Consider the following 15,897-nt stretch of genomic DNA (forward strand, 5'->3'; position numbering starts at 1 on the left):
ACCTGGACGGTTATTCTACGCTAGGAGAGTCAACAGCAAGTTGTGGCCCGCCAGAGGTCGCTGCTAGTGAAAAACAGGTCTGCCCGACATCCTATATTCTTTGAGTACAGAAGTTGCTGAAAGCGCGCAAAAAAGTGTTGCCGCATCATCAATCAGGGTTGTGCAGTTGACATACTAAGTAGACAATGGCTTTGTACGTGTTTTCGCCGCTGATTTTTTCATATTTAAACGAAGAATACGGCCGTAGATCTCTGAATCGGTGGCAAATTTATAGAAAATATGATGACGCTTTTTCTCTGCCAGAAGATGTGTTCATTACATATTTCAGATTGCCAAAATTTCTAGTAATTTCAGTTTGCGATGAATTGAGGGAATATCTGGAGCCGCATTCAGAAAACAGGAACGCAATTTCTACTGAAAGAAAGGTAAGTTATTTATACTTTTCCTGAAGTAATATATATATATATTGCAATTATATAGTTTAAAAATGTAGAAGACGATATTTCTTCAATTTTTTCATAAAGTATTTCTCTAGCACAAAATCTTTTATCAATTAATAATAATATAAACATCCGAGAAGAGTCTCCTCGATTTATGTACAGCAAGAATTAAGTTTATTTGAAAATACGACAGTGGAATCTCTTACGAACAATATTTTGAACACAAAAAAAGGAATGTCGTTCATTATTATTATTCGACATTCACACCAATGTAAAATAAAAATAAAAAAAAATATGTAAAACTAAAATTTTTGTATGTAGTGTGATACTTTCATAAATTATAATCACTTGCGTAATTTATTATGATTTAAAATTTGTTGTTAATAATAAATATATTTTATTTAAATTGAAATACTGATAACAAATTTAAATTCAAGCCCTTCATAATTGTTTTGAGAAACAGTGCACATTGAATTGCCATATGAAAATAAATGGTCACTCTATTTTTGAATTAAATTCCTTGTTTTTACAAAAGAAAAATATGAAATTATTAAAATTTTTAACACAGAGAGACATGATTTTAAAGCCCCTCTCAGTGTTAAAAAGCCATAATGATTATTTGACATAGAATCTACTAACAGTAATGATAGAAATTTAAGTAAATTTTTAAACTTTTTGAGTTGTATTATTTAATTTTTTTAACTCATAGCTGGGTAATAAATGTTTTTATACCCAATTTATAACTGTATAACTTAAAGTTAGGTGCTAAAATTTATTAGCAGAATGATACTGCATTATTATTGCATTATGTTATAAAGTAACAATGTTATAAAACTGAGGTTTTTTTTCATAAAATAGTATTTTTTGGTCTATTGGTATTAACAAACAACTGTTTCTTTGCAAAATAAAGAAAAAAAAAAAACTGTTTAAGTAAAAGAGATACTGATTAGAGTTTTCCATTTAATGTGTCAAAGTGTTAAATGCTGCTCCAGCATTTATCATCTCATACAGAAGTACTGATTCTCTTATACTTTTAATATAATTTGACAATCACATGCACACATAATAGGCAATTTATAATTGATGTCTTTCTATCTATTGATGTCTTTCTGTTAATTTGCACATTTTGCTGTTTGACAACTCTTTTTGATGCTAGTTTTAATTCTCATTTTCATTCTTTTTCATTTTACTGGGCTGCTTGTCGCTTAATGGCAGAAAATGCTGCGGACAGGCTCCATTTGGCAGATGTTAGTGACAGCTACTTACACTATGCACTTAGTTGTATGCAATAGTTTGTTGAAACTATTGATATATAAGTTAACACGAATAACATCTCATACAAAACATTTCCTTTAAATTACTTTGTATAAAAAGACAATCACATCTATTATTGACTTAAATTCATTGGATTTCTTAGATCCTATATATTTATATGTATATCAGAAAGTGTAAGATTAATATATAGTATTATCAGATTGCTAGTTTTATATATCATTGCATAAGTAAAAAATAACTGTCATAATTTCAGGTACTTTGTGCCTTATGGTTTTTTGCATGTGGTTCATACCAGCAGTCTATAGCAAATGAATTCTGCCTCCAAGTCAGCCAGCCTACTGCTAGTAGAGCAGTTTTACATGTTGCTGCTGCTATCAACAGAAAATTACTCAGAAAATGGATAAAATTTCCAAAAACTTCAAGGTATGTAAAACCAGTTGCATTATTTTAAATAAAACCTTGCTTTAGGTTCTCTAAACTGAAAAAGTAGAAGAAAGATAAAGTAGATCAGCTGTATGCATACTTTCAGAGTTCTAATTAACATATTATTATTGTTATAAATTGATTATGAATATTTCCTTTCCTAGACAGCAGCAAGAACTGAAAACTGATTTTATGCGACTGGCTGGTTTTCCTGGTGTAATTGGGGCAATAGACTGCACTCATGTGAAAATAGTGGCACCTCCACATAATGACAGCACTTGTCCTGAGCACATTTTTGTTAATAGGCATTACAGTCATTCTATAAACGTGCAAATGGTATTTACGATATATTACTTTTTAACCATTTCTTAAAAATATAAATTTGTAACACAGCAATGTGATACTTAAAAAAATTAATTTTTGTTGCTGAATATTAAATGCAGTACGATTACTTATTTCTGTTTCTAGGTTTTTCCCCCCTCCATTTTTTGAAGTATTCAAATTTCTATACAAACAAAAATTATCTTAAAATTTTTTTATACAATTATCTTTCAGATATGTGATGCAAACAAAAAAATTATCAGTTGCAATGCAAAGTTTTCTGGATCAACACATGATGCTTTCATATGGAGGACATCAGCTGTCAGAAGAATAATGCAAGAAATATCATCGGCTGAAAATACTACTTGGCTGTTAGGTACTTACATACATATGTGTGTGTGTGTAATACACACACATATGCTTGAATTTCTTTGAAATACAGCTATGCAGTACAGTATATGCATAGAATTAAATTAATCACCATTTGTTAGTTGTATTAGTTTATGATATAAATGCACTGTAAATAAAATTTTGGGATACCTTAACTTATAAACTCCCAGAATTTTAATATTACTATATGAAAAGTTTTTCCGAAAATGTTCATACAGATAAATGGTCTAAAGCAACGACTGAATCAATGAATGATGATAACAGTTTATGTAAATCATTCTGGCTATATAAACACTTATAATTATCATATAAAGAAATATGTAAAATGTATGTAAAGTAATAAAATGTTTCATTATTTTGAATTTTTAATATCTAAAATTAGGCAAAAAGCAATATGTGTTTGGCATAGATTTTGAAGAAATTGATATCAGTTTCAGACAGAGGTACAACTGAAGAAAGAAGTCTGCTGCTGAGAAAGGAGCAAATAAATCTGATGATGTTTCCCCCCCCTTAATTTTTAATTTTACATTGCCTAATTTCTGTTCCAATTTGAAATTTTTTATGTGTTACAAATCGCATTGCACCTAAAATTATAGTAGCAGGTAGTTTTCAATTAGTGTTTGCTAGTATGCCAAACTTTAGCTATGTATTTCTATTTTTTTTTTTTTTTTTTTTTTTTTTTTTTTTTTTTTTTGTGTGCGTGTGTGAAATATTTTACTTCTATCTTATTTTGAATTCCTAATTTTATGAAGGAGATACTGGTTATCCTCTTGAGGAAGGTTTATTAACTCCACGACTGGATGCACTAGAAAATTCTCCTGATCAGAGATATAATGTTGCTTTGCGCAAAACAAGGAATGTGATAGAGAGATGCTTTGGAGTCTTAAAATCAAGATTTAGGTAATAAAGAGTATTAAATAATTTAAAATACTTTTTAGTATACTGTTAAGTCAGAATATATTAGTTATTCCACTATATTTTTTTTTCAGGTGTCTTCTAGGAGAAAGGGTTTTGCATTACAGACCACAAGTAGCAGGAAAAATAATAAACGCCTGTGTAGTCCTACATAACATGTGCAAAGCTCATGGGCTGCCAGATTCAGCACTTGTGGAAAGTGAAGAAATTCCTTCAGAAATTGAAAGAGGCACTTCACATGCAAGAGCACTCTAAATACAATGTGATTTAATAACCAACTATTTTAGTACGTTGTTTAAGCTCCTAACTAACTGAAAACTTATCTGAAAACTCTAATTAATTTAAGTACTAATTTCTTAATATGTTTCTCAGCTAAATTGCTAATAAATAAAACAATCCATAAACTAAAATAAAACCTATAAAGCAATAGCACATAATTAAAAGCTAATAAAAGGGAAAATTTGAGATAATTTAACTCTATTTTATCCCCTGTATTTTTAAAATAATTTTTCAGTATAATTTATAATAAGTTATTTGTATTTACAGGTTGAAATAATGAGAGTTACAGCTCTAGCAGAAACATATGGATTATTAAAAAATTATGTCACACTGTTATATATAATAATAAACATATATTTTTTCAAACTGACTTTTTTAATTTGTTATGATAATTTCTATCAAGTGCTGCAAACATTAATTGGCAAGAATTATTAATTGTTTTGGTTAATTCTGCTACTGCAGATTTCATATCATTTGCAGAGTTCTTCATAGAACATGACAGCTCACTGATTGCTGTTGTCATGTTTACAGTATTTTGATTTAACTCATCAATTTTCCCCTCCATTGATGACTGTGCTGCAGCTATTTTGTCTAATGCAGTCTCTGCTGCATGTTTTAATTTTTTTCGTGGATGCTCCATGAAACTGTTGGTGCTCTGGAAAGTCTCTGCAACGGTATGCTGAATTGAGTTTGGCTGCAAAAGAAAAATTTTGTAAATTTCATGTTTTTCTCCTTAACACATTTCAATAATGCTAAGAAAAATGTGCATCAATATTTAGAGTATTATATATATATATATATATATATTGAATTTCTTGCATCTTCAGTTACAGCAATGAAATTGTAACTTACATGAACTTCAAATTTTTTATAAAATTTTAAAATGCTGCTTTTTCTTCTAATAAATTATTGTTTCAAAGGTAATCAATTCACTGATACTATAATTTCATATACATTGTGTTGTAACAGAAAATGTGTTTCTAATTTTTACTAAAAAACTCATATATTGGAAAATATATTTCTGACTTCCATGGCATTCCATATATATTTATTCCTTATATATTCTGAATTCAATAAAAATAATCTTTTAAGTAATGACACTGTAACATTATGCTATAACAAATATTAATTTAGGAAATAATACTGAAATAAATTTAGAGCGTTTCTAAAAAATTAGTTGTGCATTTATGTTACACATCAAACATATCACAAAATCATCATGCAACTAGCCTATACAGTGACTAGAACTTTAAAGGAATTATTATTTTTGGTTTTAACTTCTTGGATACTATTGGGCTTTCTTTACATAACTGTTTGGGGAAATGCACATTAAAGTTATTCATTTTCAAATAATGTGAATTTTTTTTTGTATTGTTTCCAGGTGGAGTAAAAATATGCATTATAAGATTAATTAAAATATTTCTAGCTAAACAATATCTATAAGCATTCAGTTTTTCAAACATTTCTTTCAAGGTAATTACCTCTAATCATATGTTGATTAAACACATAGCAATATTTACCTAACAGCATAATGTTATTAAACAGAATTTAAAACACTTACAGATTCTTCTTCACTGGCAGTGTCATTGATGCCTTCCATTCCTTTAACGGAGATATTTCCAGTTAAATTCAGCAATTTTTTTTCTAGATCGTTCAATTCCTTTGCACAAGGTAGTCCTCCTCCAGTCTTTTTTTTTTTTTTTTTTTTTTTTTTGTGTGTGTGTGTGTGTGTGTGTGTGTGAAACTGTTATTTCGGCTGCCTTTTTTTCATGGAACATTTCCAATCAATCCATGCCTAATAAAAAAAAAAAAAAAAAAAAAAAAACCAGGAATTACATGAGTTCAAATTCTTTATATAAGGTGAGTTTTTATTTTTAGTATAGAATAAAGAACTAATGTTGGACATACTAAAGTAAGTAGAGTCAACATTTACATGAATATTTTTAAAGAATTTGACAAGGAATTTCTTCAACTGTAGGAGGTCTGTGTTTATTGTTGTTACTTTAGTACTTCCAATGTGAAAAGAATATTACTACCTTTTAATTACTTTCACAGAATTAAATTCTTTTGAGAAGGAAGAATATTTAAAACAAGCAGTTCTTATATATGTATAAGAAATTAAAATAACAGTAAAGTAATATTTAAAAAAGTATTATTGATATATGCATATTAGTAATGACAAAAATTATAATACAAATAAATCACTTATATAGAATAGACGATTATAATTTTGGTTACATATTTTATATTGAAAAATTATTTTCTATCGTGTTAATTATAAGGTAAATTATTTAAAATAAAATATTTTAATACATGTGTGGTAGCTAAATGCAGCAGCATACTGTAAGGAGCAAATAAATTTTATTTCTTTTACATAAATAAATGATTTTCTTAGGGAAAAAAAAAAAAAATAAAAGCTAGAAAGAAATATTTTTCTGATATTAACTGTAAATAAATAGCAGTTTTAATGTGTGCATGGAAAAAAAAAAAAAAAAAAAAAAAAACCCAGTTTGCAGTTAGATTGCAATGCAAATTAATCATATTATAAATTTAAATATTTAAAATTGCTTCTTTTTAAAAAAGATTTTAAGTAAGCTTATTTCACTTACTCTTATCCATTTTTCCATTGTTTTGGTACATCCTCCTTGTGCGTTTAGATTGTACGCAATCACGTCCCACATCTCTCTTTTATTCTTAGCCGTGAAGTCCTGAGTCAACTTTCCTCTAAAAAACACGGGATTTTCTTTCATGTAACAAAGCAGCATATTCTGCTGCGTTTTAGTCATTATACTTTTTAGTGCCATTTTTTTTTTTCCCCCACTACAAATGCAGTGTGAGAGCGAAATGATGGGAGAACATTCATAGAAATTCAGCCGGCACGCGCTATAAATTGCATCACTTCTCTGTGCTGTGATTGGTCTAAAGCTCCTCGAAACCTTGTCCCCTTTCAATACAGTCAAGTGGACTCGGCCGCGTGTCAACCGAGGAACACAGAATGGTTTTCTCCGATACGTTGAATGCGGGAGAAGAGACCGGGTTTTTTTCAAGTTCGCGCAAGTAGTCAATGGGTCAGCGATCGTAGAATAAGCGCCCTGGGTGGAAGAAATTAAGCAGAGAAACAATATAACCCTACAAATCTGTAGGCTTTCTGTTCATTTTTTTAAGAAAAATTTATTTATATGATGAGTAATTACAAACAATGAGCAATGCATGATTTGAAAAATGCACATCATGAAATTGTAATTCCTATTTGAACAATTAATTTTATAATCTTGCCTAGAAGTGTTGAGGGAAGCCACCAGTTCCACTCTGTTGCGGATTTCCTGCTCCTGTGTTGAAATTCATGGAGGACTGCGACTGTTGTACTCCTCCACCTCCCATGTGAGACTGAAAATAAAAGCACTAGATCAAAATCTAACACTTTAAGATTCATGTTAAGTATTTGCAGCAATTTTTAATAAAATGTGTTATGTCTTGGATAATAAATACAAATACTGATAGACAACTGCTAGATTTTTTTTAAAACTTAATACGGTACAGTGGTACAGACTTTTTTGCCTGCCAGTTTATTAAAACACAAAAAAATTAAGTTTTCACCTTTCCCCCCACTCTAATATTCAGTACTGCTTGAAATAAAATGCTATGTACAGTCAAAAGTCTTTACTCCGGACTCGTCGGGACTTCGCGATTCCGAATTATCAGTTTTTCCGGATTATAGATCATCAGTTTAAATCTGGTAAGATGGCATGCAGAAATTATAAAATTAAAAATATGAAACCGTAATTTCTGAAATAAAGAGCAATTATGATATAAAGGGTATCAAATTTCACCAAAAAAAATAGCTTAATATTTATTTATTTACTTTATTAAACATTTCTTTCAATGCGCACATGCGTAAAGCATACATTATGCATAGTCGAAATTAGAAAATTGCAACCAGAAAACTATTTCACGTGTATTTGTGATATTTATAATGACGAAGAATTTGATTTAAATCATATCAAACACGGAGTACATCAAGATGAAATATTACATTTAGTAAGAAATTATGATCTGAATAAAATAAAAGCATCTGCCCTGAAAATAAGGATAGTGCTGACAGATCAACTTCCATTCATTGCGCGCCGCGACGTACTGATAAGCTACCGAGTTCAAATTTTGTACAAACACTGTTGGTCAAAAGTAATGCAATGTGGCAAAGTGTCTTTTTTTTTTTTTTTTTTCAGAAATGTGATTTTGATTTTTTTTCATTCATTTGATGTTTGAACCATTTTTTAAATGTATCTTCATTTAATGAATGTAAATAAGCATGTCAGAAATTTACTCTTTTCATCAGCGAATACAGTAAAAAGAAATCTATTCAATGAAAATTGTAGCTTAGTTTTTGGGCGAATTTTTGAAAAATCGCTCAATTTTTTTAGCCTATTTGACATTAATCCTTTTTTAAATTTCAATGTCTAAAAATATATCCTATGTAAAGTTTTCAAATTTTCATACATTATTAAACTAACTTTTCACTCTTTCCTAAAACAAAAGTTATCAAAAACATTGAGTGATTTTAAACATTTCTTTAAAAAAATGTGTTGCACTCTGAAATAGATGGAAGGAAAAAGCGTTTGAAAAAAAAATTGCTTTGAGTTTGGCATTTTCTTTGTGCACTTAATGACAAAATTTCCATTTTGACTCACTTAATGATGAATTGTGATATTTGATTGGTATATTTTAGTTTTCAAGTGGTTGTTATAATACTGCTATAGCATCCACTTTCTGATACTGAATATTCAAAACGATTTCGTGATTCTCCAAATGACATTCAGTTATTTTTCTTTATTTTTTAATTTTTTTTATTTTTTATTTATTTATTTATTTATTTTTTTATTTTATTTATTTATTTATTTATTTATTTTTTTTTTTTTTTGTAATTTATGGCTTGTAGTTTAGTAATGACTGAAAATTTCATCACTGATAATGTGTAACTGAGCTCCACCTTCCCCCCCCAAAAAAAAAATAAAATAAAATTCAATTAAAAAAGTTATAAATAAGCTTTTATTTAAAATGGATATGATAATTAATTTACTATTATGGATATGATAATTAATACACTACAGAATATTTTATCATGACTAGAGACAAATAATTTATCTTGGATTAATGGAAAAAATAGTTTAAATAATTCTCTTTACAGAATTCATTAGCAAGTTTGTATCATGAATAATAAAAGCATGTGTTACCTAAGTAATTAAACCTATTAATTTAATTGCATTGTGAAATGTATAAGTCATTCTCTTTTTAAAACCAAATGAAAAAGTAAAGTGTGTTTTGGCTGACCATATAACATCCATTAGTCATCATGAATGGATGCTTCCAAGACCTACTTTTCATTAAATTACTTTATATTCTCATTAGTAGATGCTTAAAGCACGGACAACCATATAACTATAGCTATTGTACATGTGAATGAAAATCATTATTTGGCCTTTATTTTTGCAATCACAGATCAAATATATACAGTCAAAAGTCGTTAATTCGGACACCCATAAGCCGGAATGATCTATAATCCGGACCTCAAAGCTACAAACTTCACAGGCGTTTACGAGAGCGCGTAAGACCTTTACGGCTGCGAATATGTTTGTGTGCATGCGCGTTTAATGTGTAACGGAGTTATACGCTAAGCTAAAATTATCTAATTCAGTTAATGTTGCAGATTGCGTTGTTCCTTAATCTTCGAATTGGATCCGGCTTATTATTTTTTGCAGACTGTTAGAGCAATTTCATAAAAGTAAGCTTGAACTTTCGATTATGTCAAATAGAATTTATGATATATATTTACTAATATGTAATTTGTATCTACAAAGCGAAAGTATGTTTTGAAATACGAAATCTGTTTATCAATTTCACGCCGCGGATTGGAAGTTGATCTGTCAGCACTGTCCTTATCTTCAGGGCAGATGTTTTTATTTTATTTGGCTTATAATTCCTTACTAGGTGTAGTATTTCATCTCAATGTACTAAGTCTTTGATATGATTTAAATCAAGTTCCTTGTCATTATAATTCACTTCCTATAGTGAAGAAAGTGACAGAGGTTATTGAAAACGAAAAAATTTCGATTGACAAATTATTTGGTATTCTCGACACAGCAATTATAGGACTTGAACAACGGAACTTTGTAACTGAACAAGAAATTATGTCTGTTTATAGAATTAAAGAGAAAGTATTATCATATAAAACGAAGCAACTTAAATAACTTACATTGAAAGAAATGTTTAATAAAGTAAACAAATAAATATTAAGCTTTTTCTTTTTGTAAATTTTGATACCCTTCAGATCATAATTGTTCTTTATTTCATAAATTACGGTTTCATATTTTTAATGTTGTAATTTCTGCATGCCATCTTACCACATTTAAACTGATGATCTATAATCCGGAATCGCCGAAGTCCCGACGAGTCCGGATTAACGACTTTTGACAGTATACTTCAAATCAAAGAAATGTTTTAAAATATACCAAAATTCATATTTTGGCAGTTTTAAATTTAAGGAAATCACTTTCGTAAAAATTACAAAAGCTTTCTCATGTTCCTCCATTCCTTATACTCATATTACAGAAATTTTGTACTCATTGTAAAAATAAATAAATAAATAAAAATAAATAAATAAATAAATAAATAAGTTCAACTCCTGTATGACTAAAACTGATATTAAATATTTGACAAAAACTGGAGATCATATTCAAAAACCATATGCTAATTGAAGAATGAAATTTTTGCATTTGAGCATAACTAAAAAAATAACATGGTTCAAGAAATGGTTTCTGATGTTAAGGTATTACATGATGAGCATTTCTATGCAGATTATCTTGAAAATATTTACCAATATAAATTTTTCCTAAATGGACATTTACAGATTTATAGAATTTGTGTTCTAAAAGACACTGGTGGGCTTCAGTATTCGCACACAACCAACTCATAATGTTACAAAATTTGAAATTAAATACCTCAGCCAATGTTTGTAGTATGAAAGTCAAACTTTTTTTTTAATAATGTGTATAATATTTTCTTAAACATAAATGTAGGGATTGGGAGATAGATAATTATAAAAAATTAGATTTTGTATACTATACAAATTTATTTTAAATTTAAAAATACAAAAATGTAAGTCACAGCATCAGCTATAGCATTTTTGTCAGAACCAATGGATCAATGGTTGAGAAAATAAAGGTTTTCTGTGGACATGGTGTAAAAGCCAAATACCGTACGAGTTATTAAGTAATCAGAAGTATTCTTGTGCTTCTTTGGATTAGGTTAGTTTATTCATCAAGAAAAAAATATTTGATAGAATTTGATTCAGAAAAGATGCTCTTATGGAGGAACATCTTAAACTAGTTAGCATTTGCATCTCTCTTGTGGCCAGCCAAATCAGCCACTGAAATCACACTTAGAAAAACTAAAAATCATTGCCAGACTGCATTTCTAGAAATTACATCCTCATGCATGTGGCATGGAAGGCTAAATATGCAGTTACAAAGTCGGTGACATTGAATACATACATAATACAGCCCAAAATAGAAAACCACAAAATACTACAAGACTTGACCACAAAATAAGTATTCTGAATATAAGTATACTATATCTAATTATAGACTATTATTTCAGAAATAGGCAATTCAATGATATTTTCTGCTTTCCGGCTTGAATCCATGAAGATGATTAAGTTTCTCTAATTGGCTAAAATCTAATATACTCTCTGCAGTGACAAGAATGCACATAATGATCATAGATGAAGGGACTATCGCTACGACCTTCAAATGCCTATTTTAAGTTCCTGTTTAACTAGGAACAAATGCTGTATAAAAACATACAATTTCTTTTCCAGTTCTGTTTTTAACGACAAATTATTAGATGATATGCAATGTGTGGCATGGATTCTTGACATTGACTATGATTTAAAAATTGTACATGATTAGATTTTGCTTCTTCTATATCTTATCATGAAAGTGTGTATCAGCTGAGTATATTACATAAATATCAATTTACTTGTATGCAAAGCTGATATTTCATTAGAAGATTTATCAGTTTCAGATTAAAAACCAGATGACATCTTTTCTGGTTAATAAAATTTGTAACCTAATACAGAACAAAGTCCAAAATCCTGACCTCTGGCCACAAAATAAAATAATGAAAAAATTCTGTCCTCCCCCCCAATAAAAATCTAGGAATAGAGCACATAATACTTAACAAAAAATAACAGGTATGCTGTAAATGCAGTTTTATCCTGCCCAACTGAAATTCCTGCATGTCACTTTCAAACATCTGTAGGGTAAGGAGTTAGTAAGTTCTTGGCGCTCCGCCTCGTGAACTGAATCACATTACAGGTCTACTCTTCCTTTGGGCACTTCGTGGAGGTTCAACCTCCACTATTACCCTTCCAGGGAAGCAGCGCACCACCTGGGTACGACAACAGGTAGCACTGGTCTTCAATTGCTCCTGCCAGTCGCATAGGCGAGCCCGTTGCAGTGGGCCATTACCCAGCAAACCGGGGAGAAAACCCTCTGGCTATGGATCTGTACCGCTCAGGACATGTAGGGTAAGGAGTGGCTAATGACAATTCACATTGTCTTTGATTTTGGGCCAGGAGGCCAGGATCATATTTTCTGCTTCTGAGTGGTTTGTGGGCAGGGCAGGATTGGCACTACCCATTCTGCCCCCCTCCCTTGGTGCAATCTCTGCAGATCCTAGATTCTGCTGACCAGTACCTTCCATAATTCTAAAAAAAAATTTACTGTCCCTAAAATATGCTGCACCTTCACTTGTCCTGTTAGAGATGGGGGTTGGCATTCTATCTATCTGATTTAAACAATAAGTGAATCCCAAACGCTTTCCTATCTACTTGTAATCTTTTTAGATTTAAATCAATGATCTTAACCTCAGAAATTTCCAAAATCGCAAAAGTCCTAACAGTTTCATACCTCAAATTTCATACTGTAATAAAATTTCACATTTCAACAGTAAAATTTATATTTCAGTTCAATATGATTTTAAAAATAATCATAAAATTCAGCCTGCTACGATTTGTGCACAAAATATCAAACATTAAATCTAAAAATCATACCAGCTGAGAAAATATATTATAATGCAATCTCTCACAGTCACTATCATCGACAGCAACCTGTATTTCTGAGAACATAAATAGTGGTGCTGAACATCATTTTTCTAAGGCAACCATTTGCACAAAAGTTGCACATCGATAAAATATGCTCCATCTCAGTTGAACTTCCGGTTCATTATTTTAAAAATATAATTAATGATTTGGGAGCCCCTTGGAATGTGCGACCCACTGTAATTGTGACCAAACAAGTCTGTCTTAGAAGACAAACATGGCACTATTGTAATACAGTTTCACTAACTTGATGACGGAAAGATGCAGGTGCTTGATAAAATCACACAATGCAACTGATCAACTTGACATTTCATGATGTATTATTTTTTTACTACTTCATTTTTTAATTTATATTTACATTTATATGAAATATATTATTGAATTTTTAACTTACTAAATTACTTGAATCTATAAAAATATTTCATTTAATTCTCGTTTTAATGTCCCAATATAGTACAATCAGCCCTAAGTTGTAACATCAAAAATACTACTGTGCATTAATTAGTCTATTGGCCCAATATATTTTCAAATTTTTCAAAATATGAAAAATACCTAAAATCAGATATTTTCAAATACCTAAACAATTCAACCTGAATAAAAAAAACTGCAAATAAATTTCTTAAAAAAGTAAAATAAATAATATCTTGAGCCTTACTTTGCACATATAATACAATTAATGACTTAGTTTTACATGCAAAAATTGTCAATATTCACATTAAGCTCTAGCAAGCAGGATGTCCATGAAAGCTTTAGAAGAAATGAATATGCCGACATAGGTTTCAGCATGTGAAATTAAATCTTTAATATAAAACTAAATTGATTCACATAACCATTTAAATAAATATTTGAAAAAATATTTCCCGAAATTAAAATGAATTTTGAAGAAATTAATTTCAATACCTGCGAGGACGATGTTGCCGTCGTGGTAATAGGAGGGGCCATGCGCACACGTTTCGCACTCGGGCCATGGTTATTGTTGTCTTGATTACCTTGATTGTTGTTGGCATTGGTCTGAAAGATCAATATGCATTCATTTTCTTATAAGTTTGAACAAGTTTTCACGCACACACACAAATGTAACGTGCTTTCAATTTGCTAATTCTTTAGATGCATTGTGCATTTATATTCATAATGAGTATAACATATTTTTAGACTTCAAATACATAAACTTTACTTTTATATAGAGCATTTATCTAAATATCAATGCCTTCATAAGGGAAACTAATTAAAAAATACATGTTCTCGTGTAAATTATTGCATTTCCAACTAGAATTTGGTTAAAATTAGTTAATTCCTAGATTACAGCATATCACCCATAAATACAGTCAAAAGTCTTTAATCCAGACCTCAAAGCTACAAACTTTCTGTGCATGCGTAGCGTTTACTCATGTGCATAATAACTCTATGCATGCGCGTTTAATGTATAACAGACGGTATAAGCTAAGCTAAAATTATCTAATTATCTATTTCAGTTAATGTTGCAGATTGTGTTGTTCCTTAATCTTCTAACTGGATCCGGCTTATTATTTTTTGCAGACCGTTAGAGCAATTTAAGCTTTAAGTAAGCTCGAACTTTCGATTATGTCAAAAAAAATTTCCGATTCTGGAGCTGCCAAAGGATCTACAAAGCGAAAGCATGTTTCGATGTCCATCAAACAAAAGTGGAATTGCTGCAAAAAAATGGATAAAGGCATATCCTTTGTTTCTCTAACCATTCCGAAATCTATCAATTTCATGCTGCTCTGCGGGAGGGGGGGGGCACGCAATGAAAGGGCAATGTCTCGGCATGCAATGACCTGGAAGTTGATCTGTCAGCATTATCCTCATCTTCAGGGCAGATGTTTTTATTTTATTTGGCTTATAATTCCTTACTAAATGTTGTATTTCATCTCGATGTACTTCATCTTTGATGTGATTTAAATCAAATTCCTTATCATTATAAATATCACGAATACACATCAAATAGTTTTCTGGTTGCAATTTTCTAATTTCGACTATGCGTAATGTATGCTTTACGCATGCACGTGTTGAGAGAAATGTTTAATAAAGCAAACAAATAAATATTAAGCTTTTTTTTTTTTTTTTTTGTAAATTTTGATACCCTTTAGATCATAATTGCTCTTTATTTCATTTATTTCATAAATTACAGTTTCATGTTTTTAATTGTATAATTTCTGCATGCCATCTTACCAGATTTAAATTGATGATCTATAATCTGGAAAAACTGATAATCCGGAATCGCCGAAGTCTCTACGAGTCCAGATTAAAGATTTTTGACTGTATCACATATTTGATGATAATAATAAAACAGATATTTCACTCACTTTTTAGAGGGAGTGTAACCCGACTCAATCATTAACTAATTAACACTTGAAGAATGTTAAATCACAAATAAATTTATTTTTTAGATGACGCCTCTAAAATTGGTTGTTGCTTTAATTATTTCTCTTCCCCACCATTTTAGCATATATTTGAATGTGAAAGGTACTTAATTTTTTTATTTTATGAGTCTATTATTAGTGAAATATGAAACAACTGAAATTTATATGCATTGTTTTTCTGCCCATGTACACAGTGACCTATTTTTGCTTACGAAATATCAGAAAATTATACAAACTCAGCACATTTGTAATATATACAATGACGAGACAAAACGTTATGACCACTTCCACATTTTTCAGTGACCTCATTTGGATG

General features: G+C 30.0%; 1 protein-coding gene across 3 annotated transcripts in view; it reads right to left on the minus strand.

The window, feature by feature from the left end:
* Nucleotides 1–3,498: 3,498 nt before the first annotated feature.
* The window catches only part of Cdk8 (cyclin-dependent kinase 8), a 69,147-nt gene continuing 56,748 nt past the window's right edge, over nucleotides 3,499–15,897 (minus strand). For all 3 annotated transcript variants that reach the window (XM_035369075.2, XM_035369076.2, XM_085812556.1), the window contains 4 exons: nucleotides 14,101–14,211; nucleotides 6,653–7,430; nucleotides 5,605–5,838; nucleotides 3,499–4,737 (listed from right to left, as the gene is read on the minus strand). In XM_035369075.2, coding sequence (XP_035224966.1) covers nucleotides 7,320–7,430; nucleotides 14,101–14,211 — 222 coding nt within the window. In that variant the 3' untranslated portion in view covers nucleotides 3,499–4,737; nucleotides 5,605–5,838; nucleotides 6,653–7,319. The remainder of the gene's footprint in view (nucleotides 4,738–5,604; nucleotides 5,839–6,652; nucleotides 7,431–14,100; nucleotides 14,212–15,897) is intronic.

Source organism: Stegodyphus dumicola, chromosome 3, assembly GCF_044657685.1.
Source record: "Stegodyphus dumicola isolate Sdum_Otavi_A_Nest chromosome 3, ASM4465768v1".
Classification (NCBI taxonomy): Eukaryota; Metazoa; Arthropoda; class Arachnida; order Araneae; family Eresidae; genus Stegodyphus; species Stegodyphus dumicola.